Source organism: Heterocephalus glaber, unplaced genomic scaffold (assembly GCF_053883595.1).
Source record: "Heterocephalus glaber isolate CG9 unplaced genomic scaffold, H.glaber_assembly_v1.0 deba00001461, whole genome shotgun sequence".
NCBI classification, from domain to species: domain Eukaryota; kingdom Metazoa; phylum Chordata; class Mammalia; order Rodentia; family Bathyergidae; genus Heterocephalus; species Heterocephalus glaber.
In genome coordinates this window covers 34,262,302-34,278,449 of record NW_028258308.1, presented here as the reverse complement: position 1 = coordinate 34,278,449, position 16,148 = coordinate 34,262,302, and the positions used below count along the sequence as shown (strand labels likewise).

General features: G+C 37.3%; 1 protein-coding gene across 2 annotated transcripts in view; it reads right to left on the bottom strand.

The window, feature by feature from the left end:
- Positions 1–16,148, bottom strand: part of Nrg1 (neuregulin 1) — a 319,600-nt gene that overhangs the window by 142,861 nt on the left and 160,591 nt on the right. For both annotated transcript variants that reach the window (XM_087217248.1, XM_004855408.4), the window contains 2 exons: positions 13,778–13,828; positions 11,424–11,474 (listed from right to left, as the gene is read on the bottom strand). In XM_087217248.1, coding sequence (XP_087073374.1) covers positions 11,424–11,474; positions 13,778–13,828 — 102 coding nt within the window. The remainder of the gene's footprint in view (positions 1–11,423; positions 11,475–13,777; positions 13,829–16,148) is intronic.

Sequence of the window (16,148 nt, the reverse complement as noted above, 5' to 3'; positions counted from 1 at the left end):
TGTAACTAAGTCAATACAGCTGAGATCTGGATGTTTACTTGGGTACACACTATAGATGTCAAGAGGCAGATGAATCTTCCATTAACCGAATTAACTCAAGTTGTTCAAATGTCAGGTCGGTTGTTACTCCAGGTTCTACTGTACTTGGTTTCTGAATTTGAACAAATCACAAATTTTGGAACTACAAGTTCCTCATTTGATATATGGGATAGAGTCTAAGCCACAGAGTTGTGTGAATAAATGACTCAATATATTAAAAAAAAAACACCTTTTGAAACAAGCAGGGTACAAATATCAGCTATGTATACATTAAAATCACACACAGTTTTATGGTTCAAGCAAATAATTTTGTAAAACCTTAATTTCAACTGAATGCAAAAGATTAAACCTTGATCCAATTTGGGGGATTACTTTGTCCAGTCTCATTGTTAAATGATACAGGGAATAACTTTTGAAAAGGCAAAAGCAGAACTGAAGAATTACATTATACTTCTAGGTAGTACTATAAAGGAAAAAAGTAAGGTATATTCCCTTACAATGTGAATGAACTTAACATGAAGGCTGTATCTACATGCACATATGAATGGCAGTGATATACAAGTCCCAACTCTCACTCCAAGCCTCTGCACTGTTCTGAAACTCTGTACTTAGCTCTCCAGGCAATCAGAAACAAGGAAGTTATTATATCAATTGAGCAATTTTCTTTTTGAATTTTCATACTATTGCTGTGTGATGAATGGTAATTTGTGTTGCTTCACAGAGGGAAGAACTACCACACCCTTGAAAATGCCATATTTAGAGCAACTGAAATAAAGAATTTGCGCTCAATTAGAAGTAGCTCTCCAACAGTGACAGGGCAGGTTCCCTTTTACCACCAGAAATGATCTGAAACTGAAATGCTATTTCTCCAGCTGAGAACCATTTAGCAAAGGTCCTAACAGTTGCCTCTACTCTTAAAGCAGGGATGTCACTTCTTGCCAGAAGTGGAATGGAAGAACCACAGCTCTGAATGTTACCCAGGACCAGGCGGACTTGGTCCAATAAAATCAATACATATCCCAGTGCTATTCCCATGTGCAAATGCCAAGTCTCATTATGACAAAAAGGGTCACTGCAGACAAAAGCCTTCTTTTTTTTTTTTTTTTCCTCCTTCAGCTAGTTCTTTTCGGTGCCAAATCCAAGATTGAATTGCTCATTTCTTTCAGAGATTTCAAAGAGGACTTCCTGGATATATTCCTTTAAAATGCAAGCTTTGCTGAAAATATATAGTATTTTAAAAAGACATAGTGATTTCCTGGCAGAGAATATTCAGCATCATCATTCAGGCTGAACATCATGAACTCGTTTCTTCCTTGAGTAACTTGCCTAAGATCAGATTTAAACTTAAGAGCCTGATCCTGGCCAAAGCCTGTGTTCCCTCCACTTCATTCACCTGTCATGTTTTGATGTGCAACATTAAGATCATATAAACTCAAATGGCCTCGGGCAACTCATTTACCTTAATCGATCACATACTCCCAGTGCACTTTGTATCAAAGGCCACTTTCCAATCCATTCATCGAATGTCATTTCTCTCAGTATAAAAAGTTTTTTATTTGAAACAACAAAATTTTGCATATCATAGCAAGCTAGTGCATTCCCTGAGTTTGAGTACTGCTTGTATGACCTTGACAATATACACATATCAGTTTCAATTCTGTAAAATGGAATAAGGTTTTATAAGGACCATGTAAAACACCTAGAGAAGTACCTCGTGCACCTTAAGATTTCAATAACTGTTTGTTGTTATTTTTTGAAATAGATATTACTGTTTATGCCTATTTACCAGAAATGTATCTTTACTTTCTTTCCCAGTGTGTTCATTAGACTTTACAATTATGTTTCTCCCACTTACATATTAAATTAGAATGGATAGAGCTTAATTCACTAAAGCAGTTCCTATTCCTATCATGCTTTTTATAACATTCAACAGAATTGTCTGCAAAATGGGGTCACCAGTAGCTGGCACTTCAAGAGAAGTCATAAAGGACTTGTTCTAAACAATCCATTTAAATCAGCCCGCTCCAGACAGGCAGGTCTGTGTACGCCCTAACGAGGTCCTGAGTCGCGCAGAAGATGCCTAATCACCCCGCTGCAGACAGGCAGGTCTGCTCATGCCCTATCTAGATCCTGAGTTGCACAGAACATGCCGAACCAGCCCGCTGCAGACAGGCAGGTCCGTGCACGCCCTACCTAGGTACTGAGTCACGCGGAAGACACGGAATCACCCCGCTGCAGACAGGCACCTGATTCCACACTACAAAGACTCAGAGGACACCAGACCACCAGACCAAGGTACTGAGTCCCACTGTTACCGGCCAAGAGGTAGGGGCTTCTGAGCCATCGTCCCACTGCTCCTGGTCCAGAGGAAGGGGCTTCCCAGTCATCATCCCTCCCGCTGCTCCCAGCCCAGAGGAAAGGGCTTTTGGGCCACCTTCTGTCCCACTGCTCCTGGCCCAGAGGAAGGGGTTTCCCGGCCACCATCCCTCCGGCTGCTCCCAGCCCACAGGAAAGGGCTTTTGGGTCACCATCCCTACTGCTGCTCCCAGCCCTGTCCCACCTCTCCCAGCTCAGAGGAGGTAATCCATGCAGATGCTAACAGCCCCCCGCCCCAGTCGAAATGAGAAAACACGTAAATAAGTCTCAAAACCAGACTTCCAGGTCACCTACTGAAACCCAAAATGGAAATCAGATGGAACACTCTGATACTCAACCACCTGGACCCACTGAACTGCCAACAAAAGGGGATCTGGAAAAAATGAAATCAGAAATAATTTCTCAGATAACAGGAGAAATTGTGCCCCTAGTGCAAGACATGATTAATAAATCTAGAGAGGAGCTCAGGAACATGATGGAATCCCAACATAAGAAATAAATGGAATCCATAAAACAGATGCAAATACATTTCCAGGACATGAAAAACTCCACTGAAAGTCTACACAGCAGAATGAGCCAATGTGAGGACAGAATTTCAGATATAGAAGATAAGATTGCAATTAGTGACCAGGAAAAGAAAAATTGCTTCAAAATTATAAGGGAACATGAGAAATCAATCCAGCAGCTGCTAGATGATGCAAAAAAGAATAACATAAGACTGATTGGACTCAATGAAGAAACAGGAGAGAGTTTAGATGACATAAAAAATCTCTTCACAGAAATAATGGCAGAAAACTTCCCAAGCAAGGGAAAAGAGCTTGACATACAGATAAGTGAGGCATATAGGACTCCAAATAGCCTTGATCAAAAAAATCTACACATAGGCATATAATGGTTAAGATTCCAGAAACTCAACAGAAGAACAAAGTTCTCCAAGCAGTCAGAGAAAAGAAACAAATCACATACAAAGAAAAGTCCATCAGAATCACAACAGACTTCTCAACACAAACCATCAAGGCAAGAAGAGCTTGGAGTGACATATGCCAAGCCCTAAAAGAAAACAGCCTCCAACCCAGATTGATGTACCCTGCAAAACTATCTTTCAAAATGGATGGAGAAATAAGATACTTTCATGACAAAGAGCACCTCAGGAACTTCGTGAATACCAAACCAGCACTCCAAAGAATTTTACACAATATACTAGGAACAGACATTGAGGGTCACAACCCCAGGAAGCAAAGCAGAATGAACCCATCTGGCATGACAAGAAATTAAATGTAAAGGGGGAGAACCCATCAAAAACAAAAAGTCATGGCAACGACAAGTCAATACGTTTCAGTTATAACCATCAACGTTAATGGTCTCAATTCACCAATCAAAAGAAATAGACTGGCAGAACGGGTCAAGAAGCAAAATCGAACAATATGCTGCATACAAGAAACACACTTAATTCAAAAGGAAACTCATAAACTGAAAGGTAAAGGGTGGAAAACAATACTCCATGAGACAGGAACCTGAAAAAAAGCAGGAGTAGCTATCCTCTTTGCAGATCAAGTAGATTTCAAACCAACGCTGATTAAGAGAGATGCAGAAGGACACTACATCCTTGTAAAGGGAAGAATCCAAGAGGAACAGATGACAATCATAAATATCTATGCACCAAACACTAGTGCGCCCAACTATATAAAACAAATACTAACAGACATGAAAAGTCATATATGCACTAATACAATTGTAGTGGGGGACCTCAACACACCACTGTCACAAATAGATCAACTAGACTAAAAATAAGTAATGAAATACTAGAACTCAATCGAACTCTTGAACAAATGCACTTAACAGATGTTTACAGAGTCTTCCACCCCACAAAATCAGAATACACATTCTTCTCAGCTGCACATGGGTCATTCTCAAAAATAGACCACATACTCACACACAGAACATGTTTAAGGAAGTGCAAAGGAATTGAAGTTATCCCCTGTATATTATCAGACCACAGTGCAATGAAATTGGAGATCCATAGCAAAAGGAACTCAAAAAATTTCATAAACACATGGAAATTGAACAACACACTTCTGAATAACCAATGGGTCACAGAGGAAATTAAAGAAGAAATCAGACAGTTCCTTCAATTCAATGACAATGACAATACAACATATGGGAATCTGTGGGACACAATGAAAGCAGTCTTATGAGGGAAATTCATAGCAGTGAATATGCATATTAGGAAAACAGAATGAGCCCAATTAAACAACCTGATGCTGAAATTCAGGCTTCTAGAAAAAGAAGAACAGGACAAGCCCAGAGCTCATACAAGGGAGGAAATTATAAAGATCAGAGCAGAAATCAATGCAATGGAGACTAAGAGAATGATACAAAAAAATCAATGAAGCCAAGAGTTGGTTCTTCAAGAGAATCAACAAAATTGACAAACGTTTAGCCAACCTTACTAGAAAAAGGAAAGAAAAGGCCCAAATCCATGCAATTAGGAATGAAAAGGGTGAAATGACAACAGGCCCAGGAGAAATCCAGAGGATCATCAATACCTACTTCCAGAACCTATACACCAATAAGATGGACAACACAGAAGAAATGGACAGATTCCTAGATACATATGAATTACCAAAGTTGAATGAAGAAGACCTAAAAATTCTGAACAACCCAATATCAACCAATGAAATTGAAAATGTAATTAAAAACTTATCACCTAAGAAAAGCCCGGGCCCTGATGGCTTCACTGCTGAATTCTACAAGACATATAGAGAGGAACTGCTGCCACTACTGTTTAAACTCTTCAGTGAAAGTGAAAGGGAAGCAATACTCCCAAATTCATTCCTGGAAGCAAGCATCACCTTGATCCCCAAAGCAGAGAAAGACTCAACTGAAAAAGAGAACTATAGGCCAATCTCACTAATGAACATAGATGCAAAAATCCTTAATAAGATACTGGCAAACAGAATGCAGAAGATCATCAAGAAGATCATACACCCTGATCAAGTGGGATTCATCCCAGGGATGCAGGGATGGTTCAATATACACAAATCAATCAATGTAATACACTATATCAATAGAGCCAAGGACAAAAACCATATGTTTATCTCCATAGATGCAGAAAAAGCATTTGACAAAATCCAACATGCATTTATGGTAAAAACCTGACAAAAAATTGGAATAGATGGTCTCTACCTCAAACTGATAGAAGCCATCTATGAAAAACCAACAGCCAATATCATACTAAATGGTCAAAAACTGAAATCCTTCACACGAAAATCAGGAACAAGACAAGGATGTCCACTATCACCACTCTTGTTCAATATAGTTCTGGAAACATTAGCCACGGCAATTAGACAGGAGAAAGAAATAAAAGGAATAAAGATAGGTAATGAAGAAGTCAAATTGTCATTATTTGCAGATGACATGATACTCTATATAGAAGACTCCAAGAACTCCACCAAAAGTCTTCCAGACTTAATAACCAAATTCAGTCAAGTAGCTGGTTCCAAAGTCAACACACAAAAATCAATAGCTTTCCTCTACACCAATGACAGACTCACTGAGAGAGAAATAGGGCAAATAATTCCTTTCACAATAGCATCCAAAAAACTGAAATACCTAGGAATCATCCTAATGAAAGAAATCAAAGACCTCTTCTCTGAAAACTATGGCACTCTGAAAAGAGAGATTGAAGATGATATCAGAAAATGGACAGACATCCCCTGCTCCTGGGTAGGAAGGATTAATAGAGTGAAAATGGCCATACTTCCAAAACTGCTATATAAATTTAATGCAATTCCAGTTGAGATCCCAGCAGCATACTTCATAGACCTGGAGAAAACAATCCAAAAATTCATTTGGAGCAAGAAGAGACCCAGAATAGCAAAAGCAATTCTAGGTAACAGAGACATAGCAGGGGGTATCACAATCCCCAATCTGCAAATCTACTACAAAGCTACCGTGATAAAAAAAAAAAGCATGGTACTGGCAAAGAAACAGACTTGAGGACCAGTGGAACAGATTAGAAGATGCAGAAACAACGCTAGACACACTCAGCCATCTCATCTTCGACAAAGGCGCCAAACACCCTCACTGGAGGAAAGATAGCCTCTTTAATAAATAGTGCTGGAAAAATTGGCCTTCAACTTGCCAAAGATTAAAACTAGACCTGTATCTCTCACCATGCACTAAACTAAAATCAAAATGGATTAAAGATCTAAATATTAAAATAGAAACTCTGAACCACTTGGAACAGAGGTTAGGTAGAACCCTTGAAGACATTGGTGTAGGAAAAGATTTTATGAACAAAACCTCAGTTGCCCATGAACTAGCACAAACAATCAACAAATGGGATCTCTTCTTATTAAAAAGCTTCTGCACACCAAGAGAAACCACCAGCAGTGTGAAGAGACAACCCACAATATGGGAAAAAATCTTCACCTGCTCTTCCTCAGACAAAGGTCTACTATCTCGAATCTATAAAGAACTTAAAAGGATCAGACCTCCCAAATTTAAAGACTCAATCCAAAAATGGGCATCTGAAATGAACAGACATTTCTCAGACAAAGAAGTAGAAATAGCAAATAAATACATGAAAAAATGTTCAACATCACTGGTCATTCGAGAGATGCAAATGAAAACAAAGCTGAGATTCCACTTCACTCCAGAAAGAATGGCTGCTATCATGAAATCAACCAATAACAAATGCTGGCGGGGCTGTGGGGAAAGAGGAACCCTGCTCCACTGCTGGTGGGAGTGTAGACTGGTGCAACCACTGTGGAAATCGGTATGGAGATACCTCAAAGAACTAGGACTGGAAGTCCCATTTGACCCTGCTATTCCACTGCTGGGGATCTTCCCCAAAGAATTAAAAGAATCATACCACAGTGATATATATGCACCCATGTTCATAGCAGCACAGTTTGTGATAGCTAAAACTTGGAAACAGCCCAAATGCCCATCAACTGGAGACTGGATCAAGAAAATGTGGTTTTTTAATAAAATGGAGTACTACTGAGCCACAAAAAATAAGAAATTAGAGACATTTATAGCTACGTCGATGCACATTGAGGCGATACTCTTAAGTGAAATAAATAGGACACACATGTATAAATACCAAATAGTTTCTCTGGTGTGAGAAACTGAAAGTGTAAATAAGGACTAAATGTATAATAGATAATGTGAAATAGGAAGAAAAGGAGCAAAGGGGAAGGAGGTGGGAGGAGTAGGGGAAAGGATAGACAGGAATGGGATTAATAGGAGAAAATGGAAAAACAGGAACAAAATCTTTGTAAATAGGGAGGACTGGAGGAGTTGAAGGGAGGGCTGGGCAAGGGTGAAAAATAAGAACCAAGAGAGACTATGTAAAGGTGCAAATTTCCAATGATGAATGTCATTATATTGTATGCCTAAAATGTACCAATGATTAGAATGAATAATCGATAATGTTAAGTAGAAGAAAAGGTCCAAAGGGGTAGGGGTAGTGGGAGGGGCACGGGAAAGGAAAGAAGGGAAAGGAAAAAATGATGAGAAATGGAAAAAATGGAAATAAAGTCTTTGTAAATAGGGAAGGGTGGAGGGTGTGAAGGGAGGGCTAGGAATGGGGAAAAAGTAAGAACCAAGATGCATTATATAAAGGTACAGTTCCCAATGAGAAATGTAATTGTGTTGTATACCTACAATGTACCAATAAAAGAATTTAATACAAAAAAATTTAAAAAAACAATCCATTTAAGTTTTTTGCTGATTCAATGAAGGAATAAGATAATCCTATTGACTCATAAGGTTCAAGTTCTTTTAAAGCCTCTCACTTAAGTATAACAGATCATCCATTTAAATACTTACAACTTTTTTACTTCACATGCCTCATTTGCAAAAAAATAGAAAATTTTGCTCTTCATCAGAATATAATGAACTTTTAAAAAATTATAATTCACAACTCTTGAAATAGTTAAATGTACAATCCAAGCTCCCAATTTCAAAAAAGGGAGTAGTAAAAACTATCTTACAGAGGGAAAGGTGAATAATTTTAATATTTCACCAATATTCACACAATGCTAATAAAAAATAGGGGCAAAACTGGTAAGGTGTTTATAAATGAAAAATTCCTTAAGAACTTCAGTTAAGAATGATTTATTGTTTCAGGAATTTTAAAAATGTATTTCTGGACGGCTCTGTGTGTAGTCTGTAGTACAGTACTTCCCTAGCATGAAGGAGGCCCTGGGTTCGTTCCATCCCCACCACACTCCTGTGTGTGTGTGTGTGTGTGTGTGTGTGTGTGTGTGTGTTTCTAGTTTGTATTTGAAGGTATGAGAAAAATGCTTCTGATACATTAAGTAGATAAAGCCATAATGGATAAGTAGAAAACCAGAAGGAAGCTTGAAGAAAATATACTAAAATATTACCATTATTATTTCAGATAAAAAGTGTGCAATTTTAATTTTCTTCTGTATGTTTATTCTAATCCAACATGAGTTACAAAAGAAAAAAAGAACAACTTTGCAGGTTGGAGTAGTCAGGGAAAGCTTTTGAAGCAGACAAGATATAGCAGGGAGGAGGCAGAGAAAGATGTGGCATCACAGGCAAGGTTCTGAGCAGCAGCAAGAAGATAAATTAACACCACCCTCTAACGACTGACTCAGTGGTGAAAAACCAGCCCTGGTGCTGAGGGAGCATCTCCTTGAAGGGCACATCCACTTGTACCTGCACAAGTGGAACAGCACCGGGCTGCCTCCTTTCATGCACTGACCCAAAGAGCAGCACGGATCTATTAGAACACATACCAAGTTTGCTCATTCCACACTACTTCAAAGGGGCTTTTCAGTATTTCTTTTAAAAAGACTAACGTCAATAGTTCCAAGAAAGTAGCCCACCCAGGCATGATTACATTATAGAAGCACAGCTCACTTTTCAAATACAGGAATGCACTACTGTCTCCTTCCTGGCTGAAATAAAATGAAAAGAAACTTATCTTTCAGGGCTGAATATTTCTGACCCATGTGAACTTTTCCAAGGCCATTGGTGTTTTTATACATTTTGAGTTTTTAAGTCCAGCTTATTATTAATACAGACTCTTCAAATTCAATGTTCAGCCTTTACCAAATGGAGATCCTATTTCTTCCTCCCTTGCGCAATGCAGATTGTTGAGTTGGGCTGAGTTTTTTACGTCTCATGCTGCATGCATTCTCCTCACCAAGAATGGATGTAGAATCCTAAAACTCTTGGTTTATGTTTTCATGTGAGAGAGCATATTTTCATGAGAATAAAAATATATCAACTCTTCAACAATACTGAGAACCCACAATGAACAAAGTGCTGTCCAAAAATGATCCACATATATATTTTAAACTAATGGTGCCCAAAGCCTTCTTTTATAGTCTTAAACCATTATCAACTACCAGAAACTAACTTTACTGAGCATCAGAGAACAGAGTCAGATTTCAAAATTATTTCTCTCTCAATAGCACTGCAATGGATAGAAATGTAAACTGAGAGATTCATTTCAGCTCCCCAAAGCTCTGGAAAACCAAAAGAAGTATTTCTTTCATCCCAAAACTGCTGAGATGTGCTCAGGACAGCATCTACCACCTCATTAAAGATAGCAAGAAGGGTTCCAATTACAAGAGTTTCAATAACTTTATCTGATGAATTAAACAGGAGACAAATTACTCACATACAACTTGCCAAAAAGGAAAAACTGGTATTTCCTTTGTATAATACATAAAGAAAAACATTCACTGTGATTCCTTAATGTGAGTTATATAAAGTTCATATAATTATATGAATCCTTTAATAAGTAGAATTAAATGACAAACATTACAGATCCACTAGTAGGGATTATCATTTTTTAGTATATAATGAGGGCACTCAGAACACTGAAGAAGCCAAATTAGCTCTTCCTGGAATTTTATTTCCTGTTTGATCATCCCAGATTGATGCTATCAATCCTGTTAAATGATGCTTGATATAGTTAAAACACCAAACTTCATGCAGTAACAGATTGGTTTTGTCCTGGGGACTGAATGCATGTGAAGCACATGCTCTACAACTAAGATATAGCTCCAGGCAATAAGTCATTTTCACACCATACAGATAAAGATATGTTCCCCCAACTTGAGGAAAGGTCAGTAAAACCAAACTTCATCTATTTAAACAGAATAAAAAAAAATTAAGTTACCAAAACTACAGACTTTCTTTGAGCTCCTGAGAGCAAAAGGAAATTGTCCCTTAGACACATTCTTCAGGTTGCAATGAAATAATTGGGAATATTTATTGGAGAGCTCATCAAACTGCGAGATGTTTTAAATGAGTCAAAATACGGAAGAGAAAAACTACAGTTTGAACACGAAAATTTTGCACTGTGTTATTATCAATTTATAAGTCTCAAAAACTATTTTTACCAGTCTTTGCTAATTTCCTAAGTTCCCGTGACATTCAACTAATGGTTGCAGAGGTCTAAGAACAAAGTGTACTTCACACTAAATGGTTGAAAATAAATCTGAGATCCTGCTTAAGGACTTGCTTTCAGACATTTTCATAATTAGCCATTTGCTATCAAATTTGAATATATATATATGTGTGTGTATATATATATATATATATTTCCCCCCTCACTCCATCACAGTGGACTTCATATGAAACTGAAGATTTTGGAATACAGGCCCCATATACCTGGGTATCATGCCTCAAGCAGTTGCTGAAGGCATTAAGAAAGCTGAAAAAAAAAAATCACCTAATACTAGACCTCAAAATCTATGCAATTACTTTCCAACATTATAAAACTAACACACATGTAGCGTTATTGAATATTCTTATGTGGCTTCAGCAGAGAAAAGGATCTCACAGATCCCAAGGTAGTATAGGCTATTTCTGGTCTAAGCCACAAATACTCGCCTGCTCCCATACTACACAGAGCACCCTTCACTGAGGGCACAGAATAGATGTAAACATGCTGACTGGAAGCAGATACTGTCTTTGGCTAAAAATTAGGGAAGTGGAATATTACATGTACTTACATGAGGAAGTATTTGCTCCTTCTGTTGATACTGATATTCTAATGGGAGACTCTATAAAACATAAAGGTGGAGTGAAGATTTATTGAGTCTTTCCACTCAGACTCTTAAATTAAAACTTTGCCAGGCTTGAGAATCATCTAGTAAAGGTGTATTAGAATGCTATAGAAAAGCAGAAGCATTTCTAAGTCAAAGGAATACATATACAGTATTTGAAGACCACAAAGGAGTATTTCTATTGTTGAGACCCAAAGACTTGAAAGAGATAAAAATGAGAGCAGTCCATCTGCAAAGATAACCCACACACCAACTGCTAAATGAACTCTGGAGAAATATTCTGAACAGATCCATAATATAGGCAAGAGAAATAAATTCACTCTCAAGTGTGGGCTTGATTTTGAGAAACTTAAAACTAAAGAGAACAACCCCATATTCAAAAAGAATGGTCAATTTTTACACATAAAAATGTAAAAATATTTCCAGGCAACTTGGATCCACATAAACACCCTGACCAAATGGTGCATAGTTTAGGCAAAGCTCACTAGAGCAATCAAATAAAGAGGATCAAATAAAGCATGCCAAATAAATAAATAAACAATAGTTGGGTTAAATAGGAGCAAGATTCTGTTAGGTAGTAATGGAAGGGAAACCAGTACTTCTGTACAGATAGAAAACATAACTCATGCAGGGAAAAAAAAAAGCATGGAATCTAAGGGATTTCATTAGTAAGAAATCAGAAAGACCTAGTATCAAAGAATTAAAATTTAACAGACAGAAAATTGTATTAATCATATATCAGAAAATACTAACGTCCATCTAAATTCCCAAAGCAAGCACCATATAAATTTAAAAACTCAAGTTCCTAGCAGCATCTACTGTAGTATTAGATAATGAATACATTATCTGAATTACAGAAATGGCTGAATGAAAAATGAAGAAATTCGGGTCATTCAATAATTCTATCTTTATTGCCTCTTTTCCTGCTTACCTCCTGCCCTTCCTCCTTCTTCCTTCCTCTTTCCTTTCTTCATTTTTTTCTTCTCTTAGAAAAGCAACATCCCTTTAGACTCTAGGAGCTCCCTAGCCCATGACACACACTTACACTAAGTAACAATACACACTAAACCAGTCCAGGATTCCAAGCTATATAGCTTTTATGATTTTAAATAACGACTTTGAAGGGAAGAGGAAACACTGGAGTAGTTAAGATGGTAGAAGACTGTGTTAGGTTACACAGCTGCCTACGGCTTTACCAAAGCGCAGACTATAGTTAAAGAAATCAACAAAGCCAACACATTTAAACAGGGGCTCATGAAAAGAGCCTCTGAGAAAAGTATCTTTTCTTCTACTTCTTGAGATGCAAATATAGGACTTAACATTTATCTCAAAAATAAGAAAAAAATAGTATCTTATTTAATGATTTTGTTATGATTATAAAATGAAGTGTCAAATCTCTGTAAAATGAGAGGGGGACCATCGAAAACCAAGTTATCATTATACCATGGAAATCAGTTTTCAACTTCCATTCTCCAAAAACTTGTTTCCCAATAGACACTGATTGCTAAGTGGTCTAAGGTTATATTAACTGTACAATTGGAGAATAAGGAAAATTTTTTAAATAAATATAAATTGGATTGAGTAAATTGATAGCTCCTGGAAAAAATCAATGAATTATGGTTATAGATGGATTAGCAGAGTTGGGTTATAAGTAGTTAATAGCTTCCCAAACTATAACTGCTCTCAGAAAATACTAAAAGCAAATGAGAAACAGACAAACCAACAGATACATCATCTAGGACAGTGGTGGCAAACCTGTGGCACATGTGCCTCAGCTGGCCGTTAGCACTGTAAGCTCTAAGAGCTCTAAAAGATTCCCCATCACTGATCTAGGAAAATACTCTCATTCTGAGGGGTGGGAGAGTACCAGTATCCAAGAGAAGAAGCTATAAAGATATAATAACTGGGCCAAGGATTTAGCTCAGTGGTGCTGTGCATGCTTCGTAAGCACAAGGTCTTGAGTTTGATCCCTGGTACTGCAAAAATAAAAAAAAAGATACAATAACTGAGCTTATAACCCTGATGCCTCCTTTATCTGTCTAGTGTCACTAAGTAAAACTTCTGACATAGATTTCTTTCTCTCATGCATGTTTCTCAGCCCTAAGTTCAGATATACAGCAAGAACTATTTTCCCTTAAGTAAAATCCAAAGAGGCAGAATGAGGTTGAGAAAAACACTGGAAGAGAAAACAGGAGCAGCTGAAATTTGGATGCAGAAGGGGTTCTGATTAGTAGAAGGAGCAGCCAGCTGTTATGTCTGTTACTCTGGTTAGTAAAACTTGCCAGGCTTACTTTCCTTACCTGAAGATACATATGCTCTTTCAGTGGAGGCTGGCATGCCAGTGATGATTTCTGCAAAATAGAAAAGGTGATAAGATTTATGATATATAATTGGGAGGCCAGGAGCCAGGACCACAGCCTGCATTAAACTGTGAATGAGTCCAAAAGGAAGGAAGTATTGCAAGGGAGTGAGGAAAGGCCACGTGTCAGCCACAGGGGCAATGAGAAAAGCAAAGAAGACTGTCCAAATAAATAGTTCTTTCTTCAGAAGAGAGTACAGGATGAATAATTAGAATTCACCACATCCACTGGGTCTGTGAGGGAGAATCTACGGCAAAGAGGCAGCAGGCTGAGAAAGGACAGTGGAAATAGGGAATCTAAGAAAATCAAAACTGCAGGGTCAGAATTCTGAAATGATAGATCTTTGGACATTAATCATATTTTTTGTTCAAAAGGAAAAGCAAGTAATGTTTCTAATTGGGATAGGTGAAAACTATCAAATTCCGGCATGGAATTCTACCTAAACTTAACAATGGTAAGCAAGGTCCCTGCTTCATCACATGACAGACTACTCTGACACAGGCAACAAGGAAGTGTAAAACCGTCATCCCAGAGGAATCAAAGAGAAACCTGCATACTAGGGACATAACACTCTCCAAAGAATTGTGACAGTCCCATTCAACACTTTGAACTTGTCTTCTTACTGCCTTTGTGAAAGAATAAAAGGTGGTTACACTGTCCAATTTCATGTTCAGTCTTTGTAAAAAGGTTTCAGTTCGTTAGAATCTACTATTTCCAATAAAGCAAGTGTACAAGCCTGGCAAGACAAAGAGATGCAAGGATGGATATCACTCAATGTAGATTATGTGCACTAGTCTTATCTGATGACCTAACAGCATTTCATGCTCCCTAATCAAGACAAAAAAAGATAAGTTGAACATATTATATTATCTACTGTACAAAAACTACTAAATCTGACTGAAAATCCTGAAGAGGACATACATGCTATCAGTTCATATCTGAATTAATACCCATTAATCATAGAATTAGACATCTTCATTATGAATACAATCATCTTTAAATATAGATACAAATATTTAGGCTTCCCATGACTTTATGTAACCAATAGGGAAGAAGAATTGGTTTAAGCCGCAATATTTCTTCAATTTTGAAGTTTCTCTATGGACAAAAGGTTTTATGGAACTGGAAAGAAAACGTCATGTGAGATACAGTATATGTAAAGGTCAAAATAAACTTTTGTATGTGTCCTTCTGGTACAAATAATGTATGGATGACCCTCCCAAATCAAAGATTAGAAGAATACATTTTTATCAAGCATCAAAGTTACCTACCTCGACTCTTATACCCACTGAAAAATGGGACAAAGTGAAAGGAATTTGTGTGGAAGAGTATGTGGCATCTTGAGCTTTCTCAAGCGCAGGCACTTAAGAGAGGACATTCTGAGCCACGATGATAGAGATACCTGCTTCTGAAGCAGCTACAAGTATCCTTCTCAATTTGGACTGTTGAAAGTGAAATTGTTCTTCTTTGGGAAAATGTAATGAGAAAAACTTTTTGTTCAAGATCCACAGGGTTTGCACTTTTCTAAAAATACCTGGAAGCTCCATGTTTCCAAAGTGCCCACATTAAGAGAAATGCCTCCTTCTTTAGAAAGCATCAATGTCTCAACAACCAGAGTGACACAGTGGGCTCAAGGGACACAAGAGTTGGGCACCAGTCCGAATCACAACTTGATATCAAGACTCTCTTTAAATTTATTTTTGACAAGCTAAGTAGTTGTCCACTGTGACCTTTCAAGGAAGAAAAAAATCAGAGCTTTTCTATCTCTAGCAAAAACAACCTCAGATTAGAGGAAAGGTTCACCATAACATTTCCTTTTTTAACTGAATGCTATATAAAATAGCAGAACAGGAGGTGACTATAATGATGCTTGTAGACAAAGACATCTTAAAATAAACTCCCTTCCTAAAATTAGATGTTTAACCTAGAGACCTTACTATAAAAACATCTTTAATGATTATGGTTTCAAATTTTAAAATTCTGAATTAATCTTGGGGGAAATACAAGCTCAGAAGTTAACATATACTTCTATATAAAAAAGACTTCACTTTGAAAAGAATCTAATAAGAAAACCTTTTTGATCAAAACCACTCAGCAAGCATTGTTATATATGCTATGGGCAGAAAATATAGATTTTAAAAAATCGTTTGTTGTAAGTGTGATTGAAAATATTTTTCACTACTTTTAAAGACTTTTTAAAAAATTATTAAGTCCTATAATCTGCTTGATACTTATTTAAGCAATATATTTTATAGTAATTTGGTATATTAAATTTGTGAATCTATAAAGAATACCCCCTTCCTTAGAGTAA